The sequence below is a fragment of the Acanthochromis polyacanthus genome, chromosome 14 (genome assembly GCF_021347895.1).
Source record: "Acanthochromis polyacanthus isolate Apoly-LR-REF ecotype Palm Island chromosome 14, KAUST_Apoly_ChrSc, whole genome shotgun sequence".
Lineage (NCBI taxonomy): Eukaryota > Metazoa > Chordata > Actinopteri > Pomacentridae > Acanthochromis > Acanthochromis polyacanthus.
Window position 1 is genome coordinate 28396641 of NC_067126.1, and position 27963 is coordinate 28424603.

At 41.0% G+C, this 27963-nt stretch overlaps 1 protein-coding gene across 1 annotated transcript; it reads right to left on the minus strand.

The window, feature by feature from the left end:
* Positions 1-3: 3 nt before the first annotated feature.
* On the minus strand, positions 4-27868 carry bard1 (BRCA1 associated RING domain 1). Its single transcript, XM_022190276.2, has 11 exons — positions 27671-27868; positions 26129-26185; positions 24734-24882; positions 23038-24131; positions 22373-22453; positions 19096-19268; positions 12505-12637; positions 12248-12380; positions 10238-10330; positions 5226-5323; positions 4-2503 (listed from the first exon to the last, which is right to left on the minus strand). The coding sequence occupies exons 1-11, from the start codon at positions 27760-27762 to the stop codon at positions 2156-2158; spliced, it is 2451 nt and encodes an 816-aa protein (XP_022045968.1). The 5' UTR covers positions 27763-27868; the 3' UTR covers positions 4-2155.
* Between the last annotated feature and the right edge of the window lie 95 nt (positions 27869-27963).

Genomic DNA, 27963 nt, shown 5'->3' on the forward strand with positions numbered 1-27963 from the left:
GTGTGGGTTTCTTCTTTTTTATTATTATTAATTATTAATGAATCCGTTTTGTTTACACCAGATCACTTGAGATGGAATGAAAACACATTGTTATCAACACAAAAATGTGCAGCATGAAAAGCACAGCATTTCTTGGCATCTGTATCAGCTTCAGGGGCAAATTCAATTGAAACCAACTCGACAAATCTCCTTGAATTCAGCCGCATTTTCGATGTGATAAAACCAACAAACAATTCACTGAACCAGGGCACAGCAAAGCTTCAGGTAATGTGCCTATAAACAGAGCATTTGAGCATAAATGTAAGTACAATACTTTCCTGACTCATGGTTGTGAGAGAGAAAGAATACTGGTGCTTAATGGTTTCGTAATGCTCACCGAGTTCAAGGGCATTACTCACAGGTTCATTCCTCCATTCCATTTCATTACAAGTCAGTCTGGGCTTCTATCTGGTCCACACTGCTAATTGCCTTCTCCCACCTCCCACCGTGGACAAGAAAAGGGAAGCAATTTTATGCAGCACATAGCAATCAATAGCAATTAGGTGCATCCCTGACTAATCCCATTGAAATGGCATCTTGGGAGATAGCCAGTAGAAGACCTTTAAAAGCACACATACCTGCAAAAGTTTTGCTTTTTCTTCACAGCGAGTGCCAGCACTGTGACTGAACAATTAATTGCTTTGTTTTCCTATTCTACACTTTATATTGAATTTCCATCAATCCTTTTCAGGACCCACCGTCTGCTTTTGTATCAAACAGACATTTTCAATTAGATAATTATCTCTTCCTGGTAAACCCATGCATATTATGCAGTGTAATTCCTCTCTAAAACCACTCATTAGATGCTGCAGCAGCCACAAAAATTGATTTCAGCGTGGCACATATATGACACAACAAAACGCCAGATGAAGTTTGTGCAACAGATGAAAGCTCTTAAACAGAGTTGATCAACAGACAGAAGGTTCTTGCATTGGCACTGATGTGGATTTTATACTGGAGGGTTGAGAAGAGGGAGCAAACTGCAATCTAATTTCAGTCAATCTAATTTCCAACCATCACCTACGGTCATGAGATTTCTTTTACAGGCTAGCTGGGCTCACCCTTTGAGATAGGGCGAGAAGTCTGGAGCAGAAGTACTGCTCCATCACATTAAAAGGTCAGTCAGTTAAAGTGGTTTGGGGTATCTCATTAGGACTATTCCCAGATGCTTCCCTGTGGAGGTTTTCCAGGCAAGTAAAACTCAATGAAGACCCCAGTGCAGGCCCAGAACATGTTGGAGGGATTATAAACCACACACAGTCTGGCCTGGAAATGCTTTGAGCTTCCCCAGAAAGAGCTGAAGGACATCGGTGAGGCGAGAGGTATCTGAAATGCCTCACAGCCTGCAGCTAATGTGACCCTTGCTTGGAAAAGTGGCAGACACTGGACGGATGGTGTTCTTTAAACCGCAACGAAGTGGAAAAACTACCCCACCAGAACTGTGTGGCATGAAGTTATCAGACACGTAACCAGCCGAGATACCTCGTCTAGTCACCATACTGTTACAAAATATTAGATATAGCTTTAAATTCAAATAGGCACTTCTTGATAATTATGCATTTGGGTTATACTTGTGGCTCCCAAGTGTTTCAACTTGGAACCCCCTAAAACGATTTACTATTTACCTGTAACCTCTTGAGATGGGACTGTGGGACAATTTCACCAAATGCTCTTTTTTTGAAACAAAATCTCTTCTATTGTGTAATTTAAATAATTTTAACACATCAGGGAAGGTACACCCATTCAACCTCATACAATAAAGTTGTTTTTTTTTAAAGCCTCCCAAAAACAAAAACTGTAGCAGAGTTTTATTTTCTACTGTTTCTTGTCCATTTAATCATGTTGCTATATTTGTGCCTCTCTGCAGCATTTAATTATGGGTTTATACATAATAGTGTAGCAATGCAGGATCAATCTTGGATAACAAATGTAAAAATCGCCATTTTAAATTTACATTTTAAGCAAAAAATATTCAAATTAAGGTACATTATTGCTTTATTTTTCTAGATGTGATTTGTTTCAACTTAATTACCACAGGAATGGCAATGCTTAAAGGAAAGTGAAATATTGCTAAAAAAAAATATATTATTCATATGGTAAGGGAAAAAGAAAAGGCTTAAACCAACATTTGAGGGTCTGCCACTGGGAGGAGGCGGAAGGCTGCAATGCAGTTGATGATCCAGGTGGAGGGGGCAGACCACACCTTGCCTCGTCTGACCACTGCAGGCTTGTGAGGGCCCTGGGGGTCAAAGATGATGTACTGGGTGCAGAGGGCCTGGTCGGAGCCCGGCAGGGCGTGGTAGGCTGCAGCGCTCAGGGTTTGCGTCACGTCGCTGTCTGGCTTCGGCTGCCGGCTCAGGAGCTGACCTCCTCCCTCCCGGATCAGCCTGGTGAGCTCGTCTTTGGTGGGAGCCTTAAAGGAGCCGAGCAGGAAGAAGAAACAGCCGTCGAAGAGCGGCGGAAGCTACAAAACAAAACGAAACTCGTACATTAATGAGAACTTTGGTGGTTTTCTCATTGCTTGAGGAGTTCCCTGGTCCAAACTAGTACTTTCTTGAACTCTATCAGAAAAGACCTATTATCTATTATCTTCAAAACCAAAAAAAAAAGAAAAATGTTCACTTCCTCCATGCCAGGCAGAAACTTCAATCCTTGAAATGCCACTGGGAGAATGATTAAGGTCCCCTCTTTTGTTTACGATGAAAATAAACTCGGAATACTTTTCTTTGTCACTAAATCTAGGCAAGTGTCTGCGGAGATGCTTTGTTTTTACTTCTTTGCTGCAGAGCCAGAAGACACTTTTATAAGCACCATTCTCCAGACAAACCCTGAACCGCTTAGCATTGCTGTTTAAAGCAGCCGTGAATTATGCCACTGGAGACTGTTCTATTCACAGCATCAATGAACTCAACTGTTGTGGCGTGTAAATTAGCTCTCTCAAGAGTTTCTAGTAAGAAGGTTCTTTGACTACACTTTGGCAGAATTTCACTTTCACTGGTGTGCGTGTGTCTCCTTTACTTATGATTAGGATTGATATTCTCATTGTTTTTCAAGACTGAACATTTATCCTGCATAAGAAGGAAGAAAATCTCGACTCCACAAGAGAACATGCTATTATCATGACTGTCTATCCAGGATCATCTCAACAACAAGTTCTATAGGCTACTCTGCTTCTTAATCTTCGCATTGGCACCATCCTTGAGGGAACAAACAGTTAATCATTTCAGCATGTACAGTGACTATAAGCGTATTCACTGTTTGTTCAGAGGATGCTGTTTTGCTGCACTGCATCTAATGATTCTTTAATGTCAAACTGTAATCAAATTTGCACAAATTAGGCACCTTTAGCAGCAAGCAGAGCCACAAGAGTGTGTTAGGTTTGTATCAGCTCTGCCATCTAAGCAATGCAGTGCCCCCATTTTCTGTAAAATGGCACAAGCTCTGTCAAGTTTCACGTCGACTGGCAAGTCAGCTGCAAATCGAAACGGTCTTGTTTATGGTAAATGGTCTGTATTTATATAGCGCTTTACTATACCTGCAAGGTACGCAAAGCGCTTTACATGATGCGTCACATTCACCCATTCACACACTGATGAAGCTGCCATGCAAGGCGCTAACCACGACCCATCAGGAGCAATTCGGGGTTAGGTGTCTTGCTCAGGGACACCTCGAGCACGACGGGGAGAGGATCGAACCAGCAACCCTTCGGTTGCAAGACGGCCACTCTACCCACTGAGCCATGCCGCCCCATAAGTTTAGACTGAAGTCATGGCCTTGACTTGGCCACTGTTTGACATTTATGTTGCTTTTGAGGTTATTTCTGTGTAATTTAAGCTTCACTTTGAGATGATGTCTTACTGATCTTTTACTCTGTTTTTCTGTGTCCGTTACAAGCGGTCGGCAACAAAATCAAAAATATGCGGTACACAACAGATGTGAGTATACTGCTGTATAATATTAATTAAATGTCAAATAATTCTAAACTGCAACACCTTACAGTAATTGCATTGCCTGTGTGCTGAGCAGCAGGGCGTTTTCAATCATATAAAATTAAAAATGAACAGTTTAAATTTACATACCTCACTCAGTAATGCTTTTCTTTGGAAATTCTTGTGCTATTTTGGTGTTTTTCTCTGAAAGGTCATCATGCTACAATATTTCGTTTCTACAAAACTACTGGAGACTAGAAGTCATCTTGACAGCACGTAATTTGGTTTATTGAACGGCAACCATGGTGCCACCTATAAATGTCAACTTCTCCCAAAGATCTTTTGTACTCATGCCCCCCCATACCATTACATTCCCACTTCATTGGTACAGTCAGGATGATGCATTAACTGTGGTCAGGTTCACACTAAACACAGACCCCATCTGAGGTTAATACATATATTTTGACGATGATCTAACCAAAGAATGTACTCAATTCATCAGACTACTTTTAATGTCCTTTAGCAAAGTTTCACCTTGCACCTTTGTACCAAACTGCAGGAAAATGTGTGTTTGATTGAACGGATCTCATAGTAGCTGACTGTCATTAACAGCTGTCACAGGGTTAAAGACCATACGCAACTATGTCTCATCTGATCTGACCCTTTTCCATCATTGTGAACTCTCACAATCATATTTTTCAGTTTGCCTGTCAATTCTTTTTCTGTCAAACACACATGCAAACATGCTGCTAGGTACAAAACTGGGCAAGTTCTGGTGTTCAGAGGTCATTTTGTACCCACGATCATGCAGTTGGGCTAACTGGAATTCATAGCTGTACTCTGTTTTGTTTCAAGGATCACAGGTTCTCAAACTCGAGTTAGTGATCGTACATGCATTCACTTTTGTTACACTAAGCTTCAAAACCTATTCCTGCATTTTGAATATAATCTTCCTCAAGCATTTGCTTTTTATTGTTGATGAGAAGAAACACTCTACTTTAAAAAAAATAGTTGGGTGAATAACGGGGAAGAAATGTATTCCTTCAACTCAACTGAGATCGATTCGCATTTAGGAGCTTTAAAATGTAGTGCTTTGTTTTGAGTACTGCCAAATAAAAAGCGCAATTACATTGTGATTTATGATTTCAAAACAAAAAAATAAACACACATGTGCCACAGCTGGGAAAAAACTACATTTTCCCAAGGACAATCCATACTCTTCAGTTTCATGTCTTTGTTTGTGTGCTTCTCATTTACCAAGCTACATCTGTTGATGCGACTGCGCTGGGGGCCTTCTCCTGCTTCATGCTCAGCTTCAGGCATCCATTTCCCTGCCTGCACACATGCCTCCACCCCTGGCATCAAAGAGAGAGAAGGAAAAAATAAATAAATTAAAGCCACAGCTAATTATGCTGACTTGAAAGAGTGTGACAAGGCAATCGAGAACAGAGGATGACAACGCTCGTGTCTGTTTTATCACAAGTTGGAAGATTTCAAGTATTGGCAAAGCTGCGGTTGTTGACAGAGAAGGATGCCCACAGCATGATGGAGTTAATGATGCAACCCTCGTTTTAAGTATTAAGCAGAATTCGAGCTTCGTCTCTTTCTGTCTCCTGAGGTTTTACGGAGTCAAATTGGAACTGTGTGACAGCCAGCATCCCAGCATTTTTTGAGTTAGAGAAGAAGCTTTTGTTCTAAATCCTTAAGAAAAGCATCTCGAAAGACAGAGAAGTTATTTATTTTTTTAAGTAAAGGCAGATAAGGAAAACATTGCACATTTTAATGACCTCTCACTGTCACAGATAAAATATGCCTCTGAACACAGCGCAGATCACAGTGCCACTGTTCTCAGTAAGCGTTCTGTTACTAAGCATCAAGTTGGGGATATATTAAAATAATCCAAACTCCCGGTTTAAAAGTGGGACATCTAAACATAGTGAAACTAGATTTTGCTTAAAATCTAACAAGCTAAATGATGTGAAATAAAGCAATACACCTGAGCATAAAGCCTGGCATGAATTACTACTTTCATTAGACATGCTGAGACGTCTCACAGTGTTTCCGTGGCTTCAGCTGCATCTCAGTCTCCTACCTGTAAAATATGGTGCCATGAACGGATCAGGCTAAGTGTGTGTGTGTGTGTCACAATAAGACACGTACATACACACAGTCACCAGTGCATGAGGTGGAGGGTAATTACATTTCTTCATCCCCCTTAATTACAGCTTTCTTTTACAGGGACCTTGCCAGAGTCTTGGGCAGGGAAGGGAGGGAAGGGAAGATACTGGGGTTAATCGCTCCGGACGATGGCGCTTAGTGCCGAGAAGTCATTAGCATATTTGCTAATTATGTTCACAAAGAAAGCAGAAAACATCTCAAACCCCTTCCTTCCCGAGTCAATGAATGAAAGAGTGGCAAGATGAGCCCGCTTCCTTGATTAACTATGAGTCCAACTGGAACTGTGATCTCATAATAAGCACAAGACTAGGATAAGACTAGTCTTTGCCCACATAATGAGATAATCATTGTACTTAAGACTTGATAAAAGTTTTAAAGGCCAACACTGACACTTAAGGAGCGAGACAGGGCACAGCAGCGCACTCTTTTTTTGATAGCCAACATCCTCATAACCAACTACTTTCATGCTTTAGGAAAAATAAGAAAACAAGTATTCATGGGCACAGAGCAACAAAACACGAGCACTCTTGGATCCAGTCTGTGGCAGCTATGCCTCTGGGCAGCAGCAGCAGTCACAAAATGTGCGGGAAAATTACAACAAAAAAGAGAAGGAAAAGCGATGACAGAAGCAAGGATTTCAACTAGGCTTGGGCAGCAGGCCTATCTGTTCTGTCTTATCTTCATGACATTTCGCCATGTTATAGGGCATACGATGCCATCTGTGCTTAAATATAACGCAAAAGCTGAGCTGCTGGCGATAGAAGTCATTGTAGCATTTCTCATAACAAGCGTCTTTCTTCCACAGATTCTTGCTGGAGGATCTGATGACACTGACACTTCAGAGAACTGAAGGGTAAAGATGTGTGACTGGCAGTGGCAGACTGACAGTCGAATGCAATTATGTGGCTAATAAACTGCTTTTGTAGTTTGCGGATGTCAGCTGAAGATAAAGCTAGAAAACGTGCACTGACCCCACTGCCCTCAGCTGCTAATTATACATAACTCAAGGTCATGTAGGTCGGAACGGCCATGCTTGTAGTGTACTATGAGAAAACCATGTCAGGATGTATTTAATTATTAACTTCTTTCATACACGGATATAAAACAAATTGTTGTAAGGAGAGAACTGAGGTAACTGGACAAAATTGTACAATGGACTTTTAGAACAAGAAATATCACAGTCAGGGTTAAGCTGGGGTCAGTGTGAAGTGGTTGATTAATGCGTGTTTCTGAAGGTGGAGTTGTGGTCTCTTGTGGTAAGGGTGAATAGGAAGAAAACCTGAACTCACATCACGAATCAGCAATGTCCATTCCTTGCAGTTTTTTTTTTTTTTTACTAGATGTAGTCAGCATCTTTTTGACCAAAGCAACCTGCTCCACCAAAAGAAACTGACCTCTGGGGGTGCATGCTGTGCACTACACTAAATTATTCTAACATCTCAGTATCAGCTAAATAGAAAGAGAATTAGCAGTACTAATAATCATATTTTCAAGATTTCTCAATACCTTGGTATACTATAACACCTTGAAACCGCTCAGGCCTAATTTCACCCTTCAGCTCTTTTTCTTTAATAAAAGCTTAAGTAAGGCTTTGAGCCAACATGGAACTCTTTTAGAAAGGATGAAACAAGAAAGCTGCTTTTCAAAGGAAAATGCAATGCAACAAAACATTCCTGATAAAGAGGTAAGCCAGGGCTTGGCCTAGTTGACAGCAACGGCGTACAAAGGCAGGTGACAGGGAGAACTCAGCTGCTTGTGTGTGCTTGCACACATACACAAGGACAGAAACAGATAGGATGCCACAGTGATTGTCATGAGGGAGACAAGCTGTGTCAAGTGCTCAGCCTGCGTGGAGAAAAGAGAAGGGGAGGGGCTGAAACTGGTCCAAACACACAAAATCTTCCAGTGACACAACCACACACATTCAAAGTTGAATAGGCTCACTGACACACACACACACACACACGCTCACTGACACACACACACACACACACACACACACACACACACACACACACACACACACACACACACACACACACACACACACACACACACACACACACACACACACACACACACACACACACACACACACACACCACACACACACACACACACACACACACACACACACACACACACACACACACACACACACACACACACACACACACACACACACACACACACACACACACACACACACACACACACACACACACCAAGGTGCCAGAAAACTCTTTGACAGCAAGTCTCTTTTTACTTCCCCTGAAGCAGACTTCTTCTGAATGTCTGCTTGTTGACTTGGTTCAAGGATGCCAGGGAGACTGGCTGAGAATAGTAAAATTTTCGCTAAGTATTCATCTTGGCAAAAATCAAACATCTTTTCATCGTTGGTGATATTGCCTTGTGGCACACTGATTCCCAGATTCCATCCCCGAGTCATCCACCCACTCGATTTGGCTGTCAGACATGTAAGCAGGTGTGGGCACACACTGCAGCAGGCACAAACAATTGATCTGAAAATTGCCTGTTGCAAAATATTCTTTTAATGTTTCCCATGACAGTGCATGCTCTGCATGAAGCAAAAGGTACTTAGCATTTAGAATTTCCCATCCCAAAGACAGAGCCTGATCTCACTTGAAAGCTTGCCGAGAGGAGGAAATATGAAGGTCAAAAGTCCACGTCTCAGCCAAGACTAGCAGCGAGAAGGAATTAAGACTGAAGCCTTAGTGGGACTAAAGAGCAAGAAGTAGATGCATTTCCATGCTTTTTATTAAGAATAAGATGCACAACCAAATCAACAAAAACATTTTAACTTTTCCCTCAAAGTTTGGACACCACAGTAATAAAATGCAGCTCCATGATACTTTTAGAATAAAGGTTGCAGGTAGAATGTTCATTGGGATCTAGCAGGAAGCACAAAATCCCTAAAATGACCCCAACCAGCTACTGCAGCACAATCCATTTGTTCTGTGCTGTGGTTCAGAGAATCCAATATTTACCTAGCAGATTTTTCATACTTGTCCTAAACTATGCCAAGAGTCACCTACGGTAGCAAACATGACTTCAAATGCAGATGGAAATATTGTTTCTCTGGCTAGAGCGCCCTTGAAAAACTCAGTCAACTGGAAAAATAGATGTAGAGCAAGTATAAAACTCCTGCGAATGCTAACTTGCTTCTGCCACTGCAGCACAAAGTACCAGTCTACTACTTGATTTTAACATCAAATTTACCTTTTAATGAATTGTAACTAAATAAATGACAAACTAAATCACGAATGTTCACATGTAATGTAGGAGCATGTGAGGAACACATGAGAGCAGCACATTTCTTTGATCGTTTACAGTAACTATGCTGAACTAAGCTCACCAGCTGCAAGCAGTAGCTTTATATTGACCAGATATGACAGCGTTATTGATCGTTTCATCTAAAGCTAGCCAACAAGGTCAATCAGTGTACTTCCTAAAATGCTGAATTATTCATTTAAGGCTATGAATAAATGAGGCTAACAGTGCAAATTAAGCCTTATTTCATAGGGGGGAATGCTAAGGATTCCACCAATGAAAATAGACCAACAACAGCTGATTGTTCTCTTCTGTTTAACGATAGTCAAGCTATAATAAAGCCATTCAAACTATTTGAAACCTGGATTTTATAAGAGCAAAAGAAAAGTAATCAGTAATAAAGATTTCTGACATTTATCCACAGTCATGATGTCATTCAATCTAAAAATGTTTTATTCACAAATAACTTATGATATTCCAGGGCTACAGTGATGGAAGAGAGTAATAAAGCCATCTACGCTGAATTAATGATTGTCATGAATTAAAGGAACTGAGCGCAGTAGATATCTTTGCACAATAAACATAAGTGCTACATATTGTCAAGGTAAACTGTAATCTCTACATAAAAGCTCTACAATGGAGGAGATATTACATTTAACCTTCAAGAGATTTCGGATAGAATCTGCTTTGATGTCACTGCAATAGGAAGTTACCGTCGTTCCAACAGCAGCGTTTTATACGACATTCAAAAATAGCTTGTACAGAGAACTGCTCCAGACGACACTCCACTCCATACTTACAGCTGTATCTGACAACCCAGCAGCCAGCAAGAACACCCAGGAGGGTGGAGTAGGTGGTGGGCATTTGTCCTTCTGGCACCACAACATGGCTCACTGGCAGGAAGAAACACACACACACACGAAAATTAGTCACAAAAGAATTGTGCTCTACATGCACAAACAACAGCTGCATGTTGTTGTCCTCCTACAGCGTTTCAAGGCAATGTTTTGACTACATTACCACGAGAAGTCTTTAATATGTAGTTGAGATATTTTAGACATCAAAGACCATAGAACAGCCCAAGCAAGGTCCTGAGTCTGTGATGTGTGAGACATCAATATCAAAATATTAAGAAAATAACACAGAGTCAGCAGTGAGGATGCACTTCAGCACTACAGCATGCCTCATCAGAATAGCTTGACAGGTGATGGAATAGTTTTGGGAGACCCCCACAGCGTTGTAACGCTGGAGGCGGACACTGTGTCCAAACAGTCCGACATTCACACCCACCTCACACTGTGATTGACCAGCGGTGTGAAGGCGAGAAAGTAGCCAGGCTTGAACTCTGCCATCTTTTTCTTTGTTCATTACACATCTATTTCTGTCACTTTCAGACGTACGGTGTGCAACGCTCGGAATGCCATTAAGGAGAAAACTGTTTGAGAATGTGCACAATTACGAGCAATTATCCCTTTCTACCTTTTTCTGTGACAGCAAGCTTTTTAATCTTCTTTCAAGTGTTGCAAATTAGAACAATAAGACAATTAACTCCAATTACTACCACATATCATTATATTAAATCCAAGTACATGTATTGTATCTTAAGCTTTACATTAATAAAATCTATTAACATGTGCAGGATGTAACTAATTTAATAACAGTTTTGATAAAAGGTAACAACAAAATTCCACTTCAATACCCAAATATTGTTTTACCAACACTCAAACAAATGCTGAGTTTGACTAATATTTATGCTTTCAATTCCTGATTTATCCAGAAAGTCTAGCGCATTTCTCACATTGTTAATAATTTGCTCACGTCCCTCACTTTGAGTGGGTGAACAGGTATGCTTACTGAAAACCTGTCAAACAATCCACGGCAACACAAGAAAAGGCCATACAGAGGCTGATTTTACAAAAGACAGTGACACATAATTATAGGTTAATTAAAATTTAAATACAAGCTTATTGCCTGTTCATTCAACAAGTGAGCGCAGTTGACAAGACTAAAACAAACATAATTATATCTCCAGGGCAAAGCCTTCTTATTCTGTGCATTGACCATGGATTTGGGTGGATTTGCAGGCTTCGGCTCAAAACGTACAAAACATTTTCTGAGAGCACCAACTTTCACCCCTCCGGCCAGACGAAGGAGAGTTGCGAGCAACGCTTCTGTTTTTCATTAGCGTGTATTCATCACCCTGACAGTACCTCCAAACATTTTATGAGGAATGATTTCAATTACTTGCACTCGCTGGTGTTCTTCCAGCCATTACTATGCAACAGTGAGGGAGCTGCTGCATCACAGTGATGAATACAGTTCTAAAAGCTGCTTTTAGTTAAGGCTGAACCTTCGTGAGAGATCGCGCTCAAGCACCTACTGTTGGCTTTTACAACACAAACGGGTCTGCGTTAGATAGTACAGGCCATAAAGCTGGGCTCTGTAGGAAAAGGACAGTTTTAAATAATAATCACACAGCTAAGGTGGTGCAAGTAGTGCACAGCAATTGTCACGATAAATATCAGGACCAGGGCTAAAGACTACATCATGACAACTGAGCCGCTTTGGAGGGCGAGCGTGAAATTTACCCTTGTAATACTTCTTTTGATTATCTACCAGAGCGTTTGGCAGCAAACAAGCTACTAGCAACTGGCTGGTAGTTGCTGTTAATTTGTGAGTTGCTGAGAGCCAATTGCGACAAACATTAAAAAACAATCATGTGGTGTATTCTAAAGGGGCTTTGCCTGGAACACTGAAGAGGGAAAAGAAACACTCAGAGGAGGGTGGTGTCTGAATCACAAAAGCGCTACCTGAGCCAGAAAAAGCATCGGCCGTCCTCCCTCCCAGTAGCGGTCCCAGTTTGGCCAGCTTGCGTTGCTCCGGCCGTGACAGCTTAGTGGCCAAAAACACCGCACTTTGATCCCTCCTCACACACTCTTTAACCTAAGGCAGGGCATAAGAACACAGGTTAGAAATGCCTAGGTTCTTTGATGCAAGAATGTCAGTAGTCTGAGGTTAACGATGTCAAAAGAAAAAAAAGGTTTTTCACACATCCATGTAGACGTACCACAGTGAGGCTGGCTGATGGGCTACTAGATGCATGAGCATTAGCATATTGGGTTCCTTCTGAGGCTTCTTGGAAAATCTCCAGCATCTCCAGACTCGCTGCATAATCCGCAGGGCGCTTTCCATACAGATTGCTATGAAGAGGAGCATTCCATAGATAAAACGTGTCAGCGTCTCACAGTATGCATACATGTGTGTTTATGAATTTGCAGCAATGCAGACCATGTGGTGACCAGAGGGACAGACGGACACAACAAAACTGAAAAATATGACCGTACGCCATCAAAAAACAAAACAATAACTGGTACTTTAACACCAAGAGTCACAGAATGCACCGACACAGTCGAGAAGCAGCGTAACAACGTGGAGCAAGGTGTTCTAGGTTATTTACTCATAGTGGGTTTGAAATGAGTCACTGCAGTTTTTCTCTTCAAGCATACAGTTGGTTTTTTACAGATAGAGAAGCTGAAATGACAGATCCTTCCTTTTGTTGATTCAGATATACTGAGATGCAAAGCAAAGCTGATTTTGCTTTGCGACATATTACACAGAGTCGTAATTTCACAAATATTTAACAACCTTTAAAAAGTATTTAAATCAGAAAAAGTAAGAAATTAGCCCTTTTTGGTTTCTAAAATTTCACTTTGTCGAACAGCGTTCTAATTTACAAAAGTCATAACAATACCAGACATCTTATTTTCTGAACATATTTTTGGAAAACTAATTACTAAGTGTTGAAAACAAGGTGTCAAACTGACAAATGCTTACAAATACCAAGCGAAAGACAGTATGCTAAGTCAATTTGAATAAAATCCAGCAAATGTAAATAAAGAAACCGAAAGGAAACTCAAAATTCAAGAATATCGTTATCATATTCTGTCAAACAGGTTTTGAAAACCTCTCAGATTGCCTGTAGTCGTCTCAGAGGAACTTTGGCCTCTGGAACAAACAGGTCTCTGTCAAAGGATTCTTGTAATACTTCCATGCTTTGTTATATTTTGAAGAAACCTGCTTTTAGCTACCTCATAACGCAGTGTTCTCTCTGGTGAGCATTTTGTTTTTCTTTTCAAATTCTCTCAAATTACCCTCTACTTGATCATAGCAACAAGCAAATGTCTGTAACCCTTTGTGTCCTCACATAAAGAAGCACTCATGTTACTCTGTGTAGTTCAAAGAAAATCCCTCTGAAACAAGATCATCATTCCATCCTATCATCCCATCACAACCCATGCAAATTGGAGTTGTTTTTATTTCTAGCCAAGCAGAACACTAATATTCAATATTTGCCATTGCAGAGCTCTGAGCAAAACAATCCTGCAATGTCACACCCTGCTCGTTCAGTGAGACTGTGCACCCATGTGTGTCGTTCACTCGTTGGAGCATAATTGTTTGATATGAGGTTGAGCTGAAATCTGTGCCCCACTTCATTCAGAGGTCATATAGACTAACCACATGCAAAAATCCCACCAGAGGGTTGCAAACTCTTCAGGGAAGAGTTTGTTTTTTAGAACAAAAGCTTTGTCAATAGCATGTGCATATTTATCCGATGAGAAGACTACATTGCCTTTACAGATTCAGGACTTATTTAAACTGCAAAGCACTCCAACCTTTTAGATTTTAGTCTGTAATAGAGGTTTAACATCGTCTCAAAAGTGGCATTACGCCTAAAGACTCAAAGATGATGAAGCAGCAAGAATCTCAAGAATCTTAAAGTATGCATCTTTAAGTTCAAGGAAGCTGCATGAAACAAGAGGTCACCTTCAGGAAAAGAGGGGAGGAGAGAGGACTGAAGAAAGGCGAAGGAGGAGGAGGAGAGGAGACGAAGAGAAGAACCGAGCCCAGCAGGTCGTCTCTAAAAGATTAGGCGTCAGCAAAGATAACACCTGGGGGACAATTAATAGGTCCACTGGTCCATAAAATATTTCATTTGGATTCATACCCCCAGCACCGTACACACACAAATACAAACAAACATAAAATGTCCCTGACACCTTATACATATGCGCACACACAAGCTGGTTTAAGCAGGAGCATGTGAGAAGAATATCTAAAAAAAAACAAAACAATAATAATGGAGAAAAAGTTGTGCAGGAGGTGTAGTCACAAACACTCTCCCACAGGCCGCTGCTCAAGCACAAGTGGGAGGAAGGCGGTGGTGGTTCTAGTGGGTTTCCGCTGTATCCATGACTATTCGTACAACCACGGCAAGAAGACTCAAAATGTAACGCTGAGCTGAACACAAAATACAAAATGTTGCATGCCACAACTGGCTTATAGCTTACAGCATTTTGAGCTTTTCTAAAAAAATCATCATGCCTTCTTTACCAGTCCTAACAACAAAAAACCAACAACACCACTTCTGACAGTATTAGCTCTTTTGCCTAATACTTGATCCACAACTTAAAACACTGCTGCTGCATGACGTGTTTAGAATTGAAACTCTTTTATATGCCCCACCTGATCACACAAATTCCAGTGGTGCAGAGTTTAATTCAAAATTCAAACCGAGCTCATGATCACTCTACAGCTGACAGAAATTGAGCTCAGCAGTAAGTCTGAAAAGGAAGTCTCATGACAGAAACTCATGGCAAGCAACTGATGAGGCAGCGGGTAAGGCTCCAATGCATTTTTAATCAAAAAGTTAATTAGTTACATTTCCTCTTTAAACAATCCACTCTGGATTTGTCCTGATGCTTGGATCAGCTGGGTGTTACAGCTTATCTTGGTGATATACGACTTAGCCAACACCTCCATTTAGCTCTGGAAAAGTACTTTGCGCAGATGCCCTTTTTCAATGCCAACCTACAATCACACTTAATGTAGAGAAGGACTTGCAACATTTTGCATGAGGCTTCTTGCAATACCTGTATTCAGATTGCTAACAATATTTCATCTCTTGGAAAAAAATGGATAGTCTAGTGTGTAAGAGCCAAAAACCATCAGTGCACTTTGTTTTGACAAGAGAATGAAACTGCAAAACAGACAGTATACATTATGGAGCACACTTCAAAGATTGGAAGAACCAGGGAAATGACATTCATTGTCTGGAAAACGACATAGCCACATTATCTTAAAGGTGCCCTGTGAGGGTGATTTTTTTTTGTAAACAAGCAAAGTTTCTGTTTACACTCAGTATTACTCATTGTGCATATCCTTGGGGTCTAACAAAAACGTTAAATAAGTTTCCATCCAATTTAAATGTCTGCAAAGCTGCTTTCTGAACATTTGAACCCTGCATTGTTTACATCCATGCTTACCGTCTTCTTCGCTGCCTGTGTTGGCTCATTGGAACAGTGTAAAAAAAAAAAAAAAAAAAACATTAGCAAGAATTTAATTCCAGACACCCACATGCTCGTGCACACGCGTCTTGATTTGGGTGCACAGGAGGAACAAAGTGTCAGAAATCAGGACAGACTCATTACATATTGCTAATGTGGTCATAAACCCCACAGGGTGCCTTTAATGAAGATAAGCTATGCTAAAACCAATTAAATCTTAGGCCGGTGTTTCCTTGCTGCTTTCTGGATCAAAACAGGATGTTCATTACAGCCGCTGTATTTATGTCGTACCACATACAATATTGTACAATTAAGTGTTGGTGTTGTAATAACAAACTAGCAACATTTGGTGACTGTCATCGCTCATTTGCAGGATGCTTCTGTGTCTCGTATAATTACAGCAATCCAGTGTAATGCATTGGCACGGTAGCACACGGCACACAGGTGATGTTAATTAACGTCTGTATGGATTCAGTGCTTTGGGCTAAAGGCAGTCATTAGGCCTGAGCCAACAGCCAATTCAAATATATTGGATGTCTTGTTTCCAACATCTCATTAACACAAATTCATTTTCATACTGTATTGATATGCACATAAATTGTGGCATTGAAAAGCTTACAGTAAGTTTACCAACATTCATCCTGCAAGCCTCCGTTTAAAATGTCCAAATGTCCTGCTCTGGCGCATATTTATGTTTACGGCACTGATCGGGGAACCCAGCTGTGCACGCTGTGTAGCTGTCTCAGACAATGCTGAAACGTGTTGTGACATAACAGAGGAAGGGGTTGACAGTGTTATTGGTACTCACTTCAGAGTTTGCCTCTTAAGATTTCCTTCAGCATTCCTGATATCTACCCAGTCAGTCAAAAAACTTGAGCGAGATAGAAAGTCTGGCAGCAACTGATTTGCAGAACCGGGTGTAAACAATGAAAAAATGCAGCTGAGCCATTCAAACCGAACATGCACGCGCGCCCATACACAGAGGAACTAAAAAGATCTACAAAATCTGTACTTCTAAAGGCCGAGCTGTGTGCCAGTCATTCCATTAGGGATTGCATTGGCAGATGTCTTGGTTTGCCTCGTGTGTGTGTGTGTGTGTGTGTGTGTGTGTGTGTGTGTGTGTGTGTGTGTGTGTGTGTGTGTGTGTGTGTGTGTGTGTGGGGTGAGGAGGGGAAGCTAGGACAAGGAGTACTGACAGACGGTCCCAATCGCCGCCTCTTTTTTTTGCCTTGCAGACAAGTAATAGGGTAAAGACGAGAAAATGTAAGATGCTGCAATCGGGAGCCGTCAAGGCAATGAGACAAATACAATGAAATGAAAAAAGTCCACAAAGGATGATGGGTATTAAATTATTCCAAAAAGAGACCTTACTGACCAATATACAGACCCAGAAATGAGAAAGAGCTATCAATCTGTCAATCCTTTCCGTGTCCGGGCCGGGTGAGGTTTCCCGTGTTGCGTCAAATCTGAGCTCTCTTTATAAGAGGCGAGTGTTAGACAAGGCCAAATGTATATTGAGACAACCTGACCGTGTGTTGTTTCCAGAGTATGAAATGCTGCCCTCTGGGCAGCGTTATAGAGAGCCTTACGCTAAAACACAGCGTTATTCTTCATCCTTTATACCTACAGCTATTGGACTTTTAAACAAGGATGAAACTCATCTTAAAAGCAGTTAAATCTTGAGGTGTGAACTATTATGACTGAATCCCACTGTGTTATGTGTTGCATTTATTTTTATTATTTCATTCTTTTTACTTATGTTGAACGATTGTTTGGAAAGCTGGTATGCTGCAAATGAATTGCCCCTAAGGGGATAAATAAAGTTTTCTGAATCTGAATCAGATTGACTGCTGTCCACGTCATAATGATTATCCAGCATCCCCTCCTTCAGTATTGACGACATGCTACATGTCTGCCTTACCTCCTGGACAGAAACGCTGATGTAGCAACTGATTGACCAACAACTAATCGCTATCAGTCTTACAACTGCCCACCTACGTACTGCACTAACTCACCCTGTCGTTAATTACAAAAGGCTGAATGCCTGGTACGATGACAGGAAAACAGGCACTTCACAATAAGTGCCACTCCAGGAGGGCAGAAGCACCTCTATGATGTAATGCACTGAAATAGAATAGGCACACAATAAATACTAACTTGGTTAGTATTTTGTGTTTGGAGAGTGATACCTTAGTGTTGTCTGACCCAGTTAAACGAATACAGTCTAAGTTCTGCTTTACCAACTAGAACACCAACAAACATATTCCAGCTGAGTCAGAAGTTAACGTCCTAAACTTGTACTGCAACAATTTTTATCTTATTGCACAAGAAATTCTATTTTTCTTTTTTTTTTAATCTAATACATATTTTTAATATACTGTTTTTATGTATCGATCCTTCCCCGTTATGGGATCAATAAAGTACTCTCGCAAAAACACTTCACAGAACAATGCACTGCAATCCAATGCCAATAAGCATCGTTCTGACACACTCCCAAGTAGCATTTAATACAAGACTGTTCGTAGTAGTGCACACCATGTGGAGCCTTCATACACAGGAACAGCATCATAATTTATATTAACTGGTGAATTTGATCATTGCATGTTCTGATTTAAATAGGTCTGATTAAAAACGCAAAGTGGCAGTTTGTTATTTAGGAGAAACATGCTGCATTCTTAAAAAACATAAAAGACAATATTTGAGTCCAGGAAAATGTGTGTATAAATATTTAGACGTAGCAGCTGCTGTTAGCAATGATGCAAAAAAATAGATAAAATAAAGAGTAGAACAATAATGTATTTACGGTTGTGTGTTTGGATTTGATGATGCAAAAGAAAACATGTGTGTCAGATTGCAGATCAGCATTTGAAGATGTTCACAAATGACAAACGCCAAGTAAAACATACACTCCGTCAAAAGTTTTAGGACAGGTTCTAATTTATTAGAATAAGAAAGTGTCCTAAAACTTTTGACAGGGGGTGTACCTGCTCTTTTTCAGTTCACCAACATTACAAAAAAAGCTAATCGATGCTTTTAACCAGAGATACCCTCATTTTCTTGCCCTGAGCTACTGTTATGCTCTTTTTTCCATCATCAAATCAGGTAATCACTGGTACGGCTTCAGGCCTTTCTGACCCATATTACATGAAGCAGTGTGACCCTGATCTTGTGGGGAGCCACTTTGTCGGTGTGTCCGACAGATACAGCAGCAACACTTGAGCTGCTGGGCTGTAAACAAGACAAATATCCTACAATGTGACAAAAGTATTCTTCCTGAAAAACCAAGAAACGCCGCATATGAAAAACACACTTACAGGACATTCTGCGAGGCACCAAACTGCAAAAGCAGTTTCACAATGGCTGGATGTCCATTCCTCACAGCATCGTGGAGTGGAGAGTCGTTTTCATAGCCAGGCGTGTTCAACAGGGCTCCTCTTGTGATCAACACCTCCACAACTGCCAGGTGACCAAGGTTACATGCTTCATGCTGAAACAAAAAGCAGCAGTGGTCAGAGGTCATACTGCTCTGCTCAGATCTGGTTCATCTCTGCTTTCTTGTTCCCTCAGTGTGGATTCTAAACTCATATCCATTTTCAAGTGTTGTTTATCTTTTTCCAGCTGGTGCCATTTTAGTTGAGGGAGATGTATCAGGAAATGCAAATAAACCTCATTACCAGTATGGCAGCATTTCTGTTCCAACGTGTGCTCCCTCCTATGGATATTTTGAAATGAGATAGTCGAACATCACAGCCAATCAGACGTTACAGCTTCATCGCACTTCATTAATTTTGTAGAAAATAACTCACACAGAGCAATACCATCTGAGGAGAACGCATAAATATTCCCTGCCCTACTTTTCTACTTTCTAAAATTAACAGAAATGGTGGATATAGCTGAATAAAAGTGTGTTTTTAAACTTTCTGCCCGCAGCCCGAACCAGAAATTAATTTGACGTTTTGAAGTGAAAGTTCAAATGAAGTTCTGAGAGCTTCATTTGGGAATGCAATTAAGACAGTAGGCAATAGATGAACAGTATTTCAATACACAGTACCTAAAACAGTGGCGCTTGAAATAAATTGGGAAGCAAGACTTTTATTGAGACGCTGTTTTTGTTCTAGCTCAGTTACATTTAGGTCGCAGAGTTTAAACTATTAAGAAAAGGGCTGTGGAGTGATTTTTCCCTCCAGCAATTGTGTTGAAAATAAAAAACAAAAAAAACAAAAACAACTGTCTGTTGCATTTGCTAAATTAGCAAAAATTAAGACAAATATGGAGGGTATTATATTATTTGTATTTGTCTGGAAAATAAAATTAGTCTCTTAACATTCCAAATTCACAAACTAAGAGAGTAATGTTGGGATGTCTCCAAAGTTCTTCAGTGCTGACCATCTGCAGCAAACAAAAAATGTTTATTTTGCTCACAGTTAAGAACCAAAATCCATGGATTTGTAAAGTGTGCATCAAAATCTGGTTCTTTTTGTTTGTTTTAGATTCCACAAACAGTATGATAACTGACAGGTGAAGTAAAGAACACTGATTATCTCTTCATCATGGCACCTGTTAATGGCTTGGATATATTAGGCAGCAAGAGAACGGTTTGTCCCCAAAGTTTATGTGTTAGAAGCAGGAAGAACGGGCAAGTGCAAGGATTTGAGTGAGTTTTACAAGGGCCAAATTGTGATGGCTAAACAACACTGTATACATCGGGCCTGCAAAAGACCCACGAGGGAGGGCTGGTTGATTGTACCATGACTAGTCAGCCAGCTCCCAGAGACAACCAGATAAATATGACAATTTAATGACGCAAGCTTATTGGTAGCAATTTCAAAGATCAGCTGCAAACTGCCAAAATTCAAATCCAAAACTCAATGTGAGTGCAGCATCTTCACAGCTAGTAGCCACATGAATAAAGATAGAGGCAAACACTCATTCTCAAAGGAAAAAAAAATAACAGTGAGTGAAGGCTTTTCCAGTTCTCCATGTGGAGGCAACATCAGGCTAGGAGCTCAGGCACACACTTTTCAGGGGAGACAACATGCACAAAACAATGGAAGTACTTAAAGAGTAATAGACACGATAGGATTAGAATTAATTTCTGGTGTGATGCACTTTCAAACATGCACTCATTTCCACTAATCTGATGGCATCTGAACATGTATGCTTCTTGCAATTGCAATCGTACTAGGTCAGACAAAGCAACATTTACATTTTGTTCTAAACCCTATTTGTGAAGTTGTGTAAAGCACTGTGGGAAAGGCTTTGTCTACAACAAAGCACAAATGTTGGTCCAAAAACACCATACAAAGCACAAAAGACACAGTTTGCAGTGCCAAGATCACAAAACACCTTTCCTATTCACTTTGCTCTACATTTTTACCTACTACAAACTGAAATGTTCATAAACGTACTGTAATGTAGACAGAATGCAACAAGTCAGATTAGACAGACTCGCCAATAACAAATGTAATCTGGGTTAGGACACATTAACGGTAGCTGAAGTTAAGTTGCTGGTGCCTTTATAAAGCATGTGCACCATCAAACAGCTGCAGGATCCATGAGTGTCACCAAAACAAACAAATCATGTGGCACAACAGCAGTAACTTCATTACTCAGTTTAAATCCTATATTAATCTTAACACAGACAGGATCAATAGGGACCTAAGGGCAGGTCTCACTGTCTACTTTTCCTCACTTCGGACAAGTGAGCTGTCACACTCAGAGTCCCCGTTTACAAGGTGCAGTTAAATCATTTGTTACAAAGTGGAGGTCAAGCCGACTCCTGAGCGCGATCACAGCCTTTAGGATATTCTCATTTTACTGTTGGTGAAGTGGTAGTTAGATTATCATACATGGATGGAATTTACAGTGTTTAGAACAATTATTTAGACAAGTTGGTGAGGATTACATCAGTTGAGATTTATCCTTTCGTTTATTTTTGCACCATCACGCATTATGCCTCTATCCGTCACCATCATTCTCAGGAACGCAAATGTCACATGTCTGAACAGATTCATGAATGCTATGTCTGATGGTATACTTTATCTGCTTACCCATAGTCAAAGTAGAGTCGTCATTGTTGTGTTTCACAGTGATTTGAACAGTACAGATAATTTACTTCTTGTAAAACAAGGTTTAGCTAACAGACAAACTTAAACTTAAATTATCAAATGCATAGCACAAACAAGTGTGCGGACGCAGAAAAAATTTTGGACTTCAAGGTTGCTTTTGAATGTACCATGGTACGGTAATACACAGAGTCTGTGCATGTAGGCTTACAAGAGAACATGATAAATGTTGAACAGAAAAATGGAAGCTCAGAAGAAAAGTCACAGTACACGTGAAAACCTTCGTGTGGAAATTGTTTTCCTCTCAAGGACTGGCAAACCATGAAAACGCTGTGGGTAAAACTGACAATAGCTTATGATATCGACAAGAAACACCAGAAATCTCTTTCATCCCATGACAAAAAAAAAAACACCCTGATAGTGAAGAAAAATGATTACACCTGAACAACTGCTGTTTTGTTGATGAAACATTTTGTCACAGAGACATTTCCACTGAAAAGATAAAGCTTTCGTGTGTATCACTTACCAGAGGTGTCCACCCAGCGTTATCTTTCAGGTTGGGGTCAGCCCCTTGGTCCAGCAATTCCTTGACAGCTTCTACATCTCCCTGCAGGGACGAGAGAAAACAGCAAACGTGAGGTCAGAATTACAGACCCTTAAATGCAAACCTTCAAACACAGCAGCTGATCCCAGTGAACCGAAGCTCCACGATTTATCAATCGGATTCCACAGTGAGCCATTGATTACTTTGTCTGGGATCCAGGGGGGGGGATTACGACTGTGTTTACAAGGATTACTGTAAGACGGTGTATTCTCAACACGCCCGAGTACGGCTGTCTGATCTTCGAAAGACTAAAATGTTTACCTCCACAGGAAAGGAATACATTTCATTATTTATATTTTATGTAAAAGAACCAAAAAAAAAACAATGAGGAATATGAAAGGCCATGTTTGCAGCCTGCATTCTTAATTCACTTTCATCATTCTAATTGCTGACGAACCCTAAGAAGAACTGATTCAACTAATTCATTTGTCTATGTTTCTATTTAAACACCCAGTTTAATTAGAATGTAGTGCATACTTGCTTTGGTTCATTTTGCTGTCACTCTACCTCAGAAACATTTGCATTTCTAGAATGTAGCAGGAAACGGAATGAAGCAAAAAGGGTGAATTATACAGAAAGCTCTCGACCTTTATTGCAGCCAGATGCAGCGGGGTCTCTCCCTTGTGGTTCCTCTTCATAACTGCAGGGCTTCCCGAGCTGGGCCGTCCAACAGATGCACTGGGAGAACGGGGAGATTTTCTGTGCCTTTCACTGATCGCGGGGAGTAAGGCAGAGGGGCTGCTTCCCACTTCTCCTCTAGAGGTTTTGGTCTTCTTATCACACCGGGGACCAGTCAAAGATGAAGGATTAAGGACAGCTGGGGACATCTGACCCACTGATTTTCTCCTTCGGCCTGGAGAAGCCCTTGGTCGTTTTGGAGTGCTTTCCAAGGTGCAGTTTTTCTCCGCCACTCTGGATCTTTTTGAGGAAAGCTCTGTGGGAGATAAGGTGTCCTGTTTGTCAGGACAGTCATCAGGGTTGGGGTCATTTGCCGACAGTTTGTCATCCTGAACACCACTGTTCGACATGCTTTGTCCGGGCTGAGTTTGGTAATTCAGTACAGTGATGCTGCCCCCTGAGAGACTCTCTCTCATTGTGCTTCTGGCAGCACTGAGTTCATTAGCACTCCCCTGTGCCACTTCAGGCTGAGGCTCATCAGAGGTGACAGGAGGGCTTAGAAAAGAAACCCTTTTACTGGACCTTCTTGCCCCGTCAGCACTGGGCTGCTCGTTTTCAGATGAGGCCTGTACCTCCTCAGTAATTCCCCATTTCTGGTTTATAGCCTCTAGCATCTTCTTCTTCATATTCTGCTTTGTCTGTTTACGTGTGGCTCTGCCGGCTCCTTGCACCACCACACGCCTGCTGATATCATTTTTCTTGTTTGACCTCTTCTTCACGTTTCTGCTTTCACTGTGGCATCTCTGAGACGAAGAAGAGCCGGAGTCTTGGGAGGACGAGGTGAAATTGAAAACTGACAGGTCCCCCCGCTGAGCAGTAAGGGTGCTTAGCTGTGCTGCAGCTGTTTCTCCAGGAGACCTGCTGTCTGGTACAGTGGCGTCTGAAGGTTTCTCCACGGTGCAGCGTACCTTGCGGCTACGGGGACTGAACCAGATCTTGAAGTGCTTCTTATTTTTAAAAACGGAGCTCTCTGGCTGTGTTTGAATCTCACCCACAGCGGAGTCTGCATTGAAATATGAAAAAAACAAAGGAAGAAACAACACATTTAACACAAAACATTCCTTCAATCCTGTATATCATTTTTCAATGTGAATTGCTGCCAAAAAAAAAAAAAAGCCTTTTGTATTTGTAATAACACCACTCATCGAGACTAAAAAACACAATCCCACACTTCATTATGCATAGTCAACTAATAATACAGACATCTGACAGAAGCAGACCCCATTATTTATGTGTATATTTCCACAGCAACCTGCAGATTTGTTCACATTTCAAGTACGGTGCTTAAAAAGCTACCCTAAAGTTCTTTATCAAAGCTGAGATCGACTTGCAAAACAAACGGTAATGTGGTTATTTGTATTGCATAATTACTGTCATTACCTGGATGCTGGATGGGTGATGAATACAAGAAACCACAGGAACAAGCCATTAATACTGTCATTCAGAGATTAGATTAGTGGAGGAAAATGTTTCAGTCAACAACTGACAGAAGGGGGTGTGGGAAGACGAGCGTGCTGAGAAAGATAATAAATGAAACACATGGATTTGAGAAGATAACTTGTTAATTATGCGGTCGAGCCGCAACATATATAAGCTCCAATCTACCTGGTTGTTTTACGGGATCGAGCAGGGACTCTAAATCACAGAAGAGCTGTACGATGCTGCTGAGCTGCCTGTTGATTTGGATGTCCTTCACCCACGCAGGACTGCGACACACCACGCAGCCATCTCCTGCCTGGGGGCCGGCACAGGACCTGAGCAATAAACATATCTGGTATTAGGAAATCATTTCACAGCTCAGTAAGAAGAAATACAGCGAGGGTATTGATTCCCCTCTTAAAGGCATTAGAGGTGATTTAATTTCCTACGACTTTGAACGTAGCATGCGCACATACAACCTCTCCCTCACCCCCCTCTAACCTCCCCCCCTTAACATTTACGAAGAAACGCCCCCCTCCAGAAACTTGTGTAGGACTCGTGAAGTTGCCTACAGCCGCAGTATAATCAATAATCAATAATACATTTTACCTGTCCAGAAGGAATTTAGCAACCAAGGCATCTGTCTTTAGGTCCATTTGTTGCTTGAGCTGACGCCATCGCCCAAATGACTCGCCAATAATCACTTTTGTTTTGCATTCTCAGTTGTCTTTGATTTTCTCTGACCTCAAAAAAAAAAAAAAAATGCCTTTCTTTTACGGCTGGGTCCCCCTGGATCTTTATCTGCCATTATGTAAAAAAAGATGAGCAAAACAAGTCGCCAGCTAACTACGAAGCTATACCAAAGCAACACATACAGAAAACACGTAAGTCCAAGGCGTACGTAATCTACGTAACTAGGCCTGAGCCGGAAGATTTTTGATTGACAGGAAAGGGAGCAAACCAAACGCCTCGGTCCGAGCGCGTTGATTGGCTGATGTTTTTCAGGTCCTGCCATGTCCACAGTTATTTATTTTGTTATTCTTTTAGAAACCATACATACAAGTCCACTAAAGGTCAGTATATTCATTTTATGTGAATCAGACAAATTAAACAACAAAAACATCCTCCATAATGCCTTTAAGTAGATTGAGCCATGAAAACAAAGCTATAGTTCATACCAACAGGAACATTAATTGTCTACAGAACTGCAAACCACAAGAAACCACATTCATTGCCACAGCAAGTGTAGCGTCTTATCTCCACAAGAAATAGTCCTGCTGAATTAAATCACTCTTCACGTCTGAGAGAGGAAAACAGGACTATTCGCACAGTGGGTATTTTGATTTGTCATAGCAGGAGAGGTATACTGTATGTTTTAAATATCCATTAGGAGGCCAGCATGCCCTGGCAGTTAGCCAGCATGCAAAATTCCACCGTCCTGTCAGTCGCACACCTAAATGGAATGGGGTAACCACCATCCTGATTACACCAGTGTTTGACAAATAAAAATACCCACTACAACAGATTTCCACTGATAACGAGCACAGCACATCACATTAGATTACACTGAAGTGATATTACCTGCACAGCATATGCTCACACATTCCCAGACAAACAGGTTCCTTCATTAAACTCGAGCTGGGAAAAAAAGAAAAAGAAAAAAAAGACAAAAGATTTAAAAGTAGTCAGTGCAATCAGAAGAGGCGAGATCACCTCAACCATACCAAGAATCTGTGTTGACTAGGACTGTGTGCCTCGTACACTCTTGCACATCCCCAGGACCTATAAGTAGAGCAACAGCAAGACAGAAAATGTTTTGCAATTTGCTTTGATTTTTCTCCTTGCAATTTTAGGCCACAAGTGCAGGTTCTCATAAATACAAAGACGGATGTATGATATTGAATTTTTGCTGATAGGCTGATACTGATATATGCACTTTTTTTTTCCAGAGAACATCGTCTTTCCTGTAGTAAATTAATCACCATTACTAAGACGACCAAGAGAGAGGTGGAGACATTAAATACAAAATGTTTTACACACTAATTGGACAAAATTAGAAAACTTTTTTTTTTTTTAAATGACCCATTTTCATACAACATCATCAAACTTTAAGCCTGACAGGTGTCACTGCTCGTCTCAGGCAAATGCTGCCAGTTTATTCTGAAGTCATTTTTGGCTAATACCAGCGATGGTGCTGATATTTTTATGCTTCCCTAATACAGAGAACCTTTTAATGCTGACTTTAGAAGAACCTGAACCTTTTTTTGGACATCTTAGCCCCTGGTAAAAATACATTACTCTGTATCTGAATAGCCACCAGGCCCATGACGGACCCCTCCTTATTGTCTTACACTGTCCTTATATCCCTGCTACATGTCTCAAAAAAAGATAGAATGAAGCATCCTGCAGTCCTGATTGTGTAACAGCTTATTCCATTGGGTAGTCAGGTGCCTCCACATCCTGCTTCATTCAGAAACATTCATCTGAACTGAATCAACCCACTGCTGCACAAGCAAACACTCAAACCATAATTTGCAATAGCACCTTGCTGGGAAGTATTCTTTGGAGTCTGTGGGTTCACTTCACTTTATGCTGCTCTGTATGACTTATTGTACCTTGGAATTGGTTTGCACAAAACGCTGGCATCTCGATTTTTAGGGCTGTTCTAGCTGTTACAGTAGCGTATTGTACGCTGTAATTTGTTGGGCCACAATTGTTTGAGCTGACTACAATTTATCAGAAATTTCACCTTATACTGCCCTTTGTCACGGCTGCACAATATTTTTCTGAAATCCGCCGTACTATGGCGAGTTTACCAGTATTTCTATGGCGCACTAGCAATGAGGACCTAGCTTGCTAGTAGCTAAACTTTATTAAAAGCTTAACCCATACCACAGTGCCGAGAACCTTCGTTAGCTGTACCACAATTTGACGATAACAAACAAGTGACAGCTATTTACGTAAGTAATTTAGGTCCAGCAGGGGTTTAAGTTACTGAAACTACGAAGTCAACTGTCCATACCCGAGTCATCTTCTTGCAGCAGTTCAAAAAACATCAGTTTAGCATTACAGACTGGTGTGTGGCAGTGGTATACTTAAGCAACTCTCTACAAGTTAACTTACCATTTGGAACAAAGCAGCAGTCGTCGAAAATTTGCCACCGCCTCCTTAGTGTTCTCCCAGTCCTTCGTCTGCACGCCGAAATTGTCATCCATTCTTAAAATTATCGTTTTGTGGTATACTGGCTCTCCGTTATGAGTTTGATCCTACAAACCTCCAAAACAAGCAGAACGTACTTCCTGACTTCTCGCATCTCCCGCCAACGACATACGGAAGCGCTTTATGACGGTGATGACGCAATTCCGGCCCGCCCACTTGCATGACGGTAGGAACTTCTTTAGCTTCAAAAAACAACG

Bases quoted from the DNA above. Each gene is read 5' to 3' on its own strand.
- bard1 (XM_022190276.2), bottom strand. From the start codon at position 27,762: ATGGATGACAATTTCGGCGTGCAGACGAAGGACTGGGAGAACACTAAG. The intron at 24,883-26,128 runs GTAATATCACTT...TTTATTGCTCAG, and splicing joins TGTGAGCATATGCTGTGCAG to GTCCTGTGCCGGCCCCCAGG. The intron at 19,269-22,372 runs GTAAGTGATACA...TTTTTGTTTCAG, and splicing joins ACGCTGGGTGGACACCTCTG to CATGAAGCATGTAACCTTGG.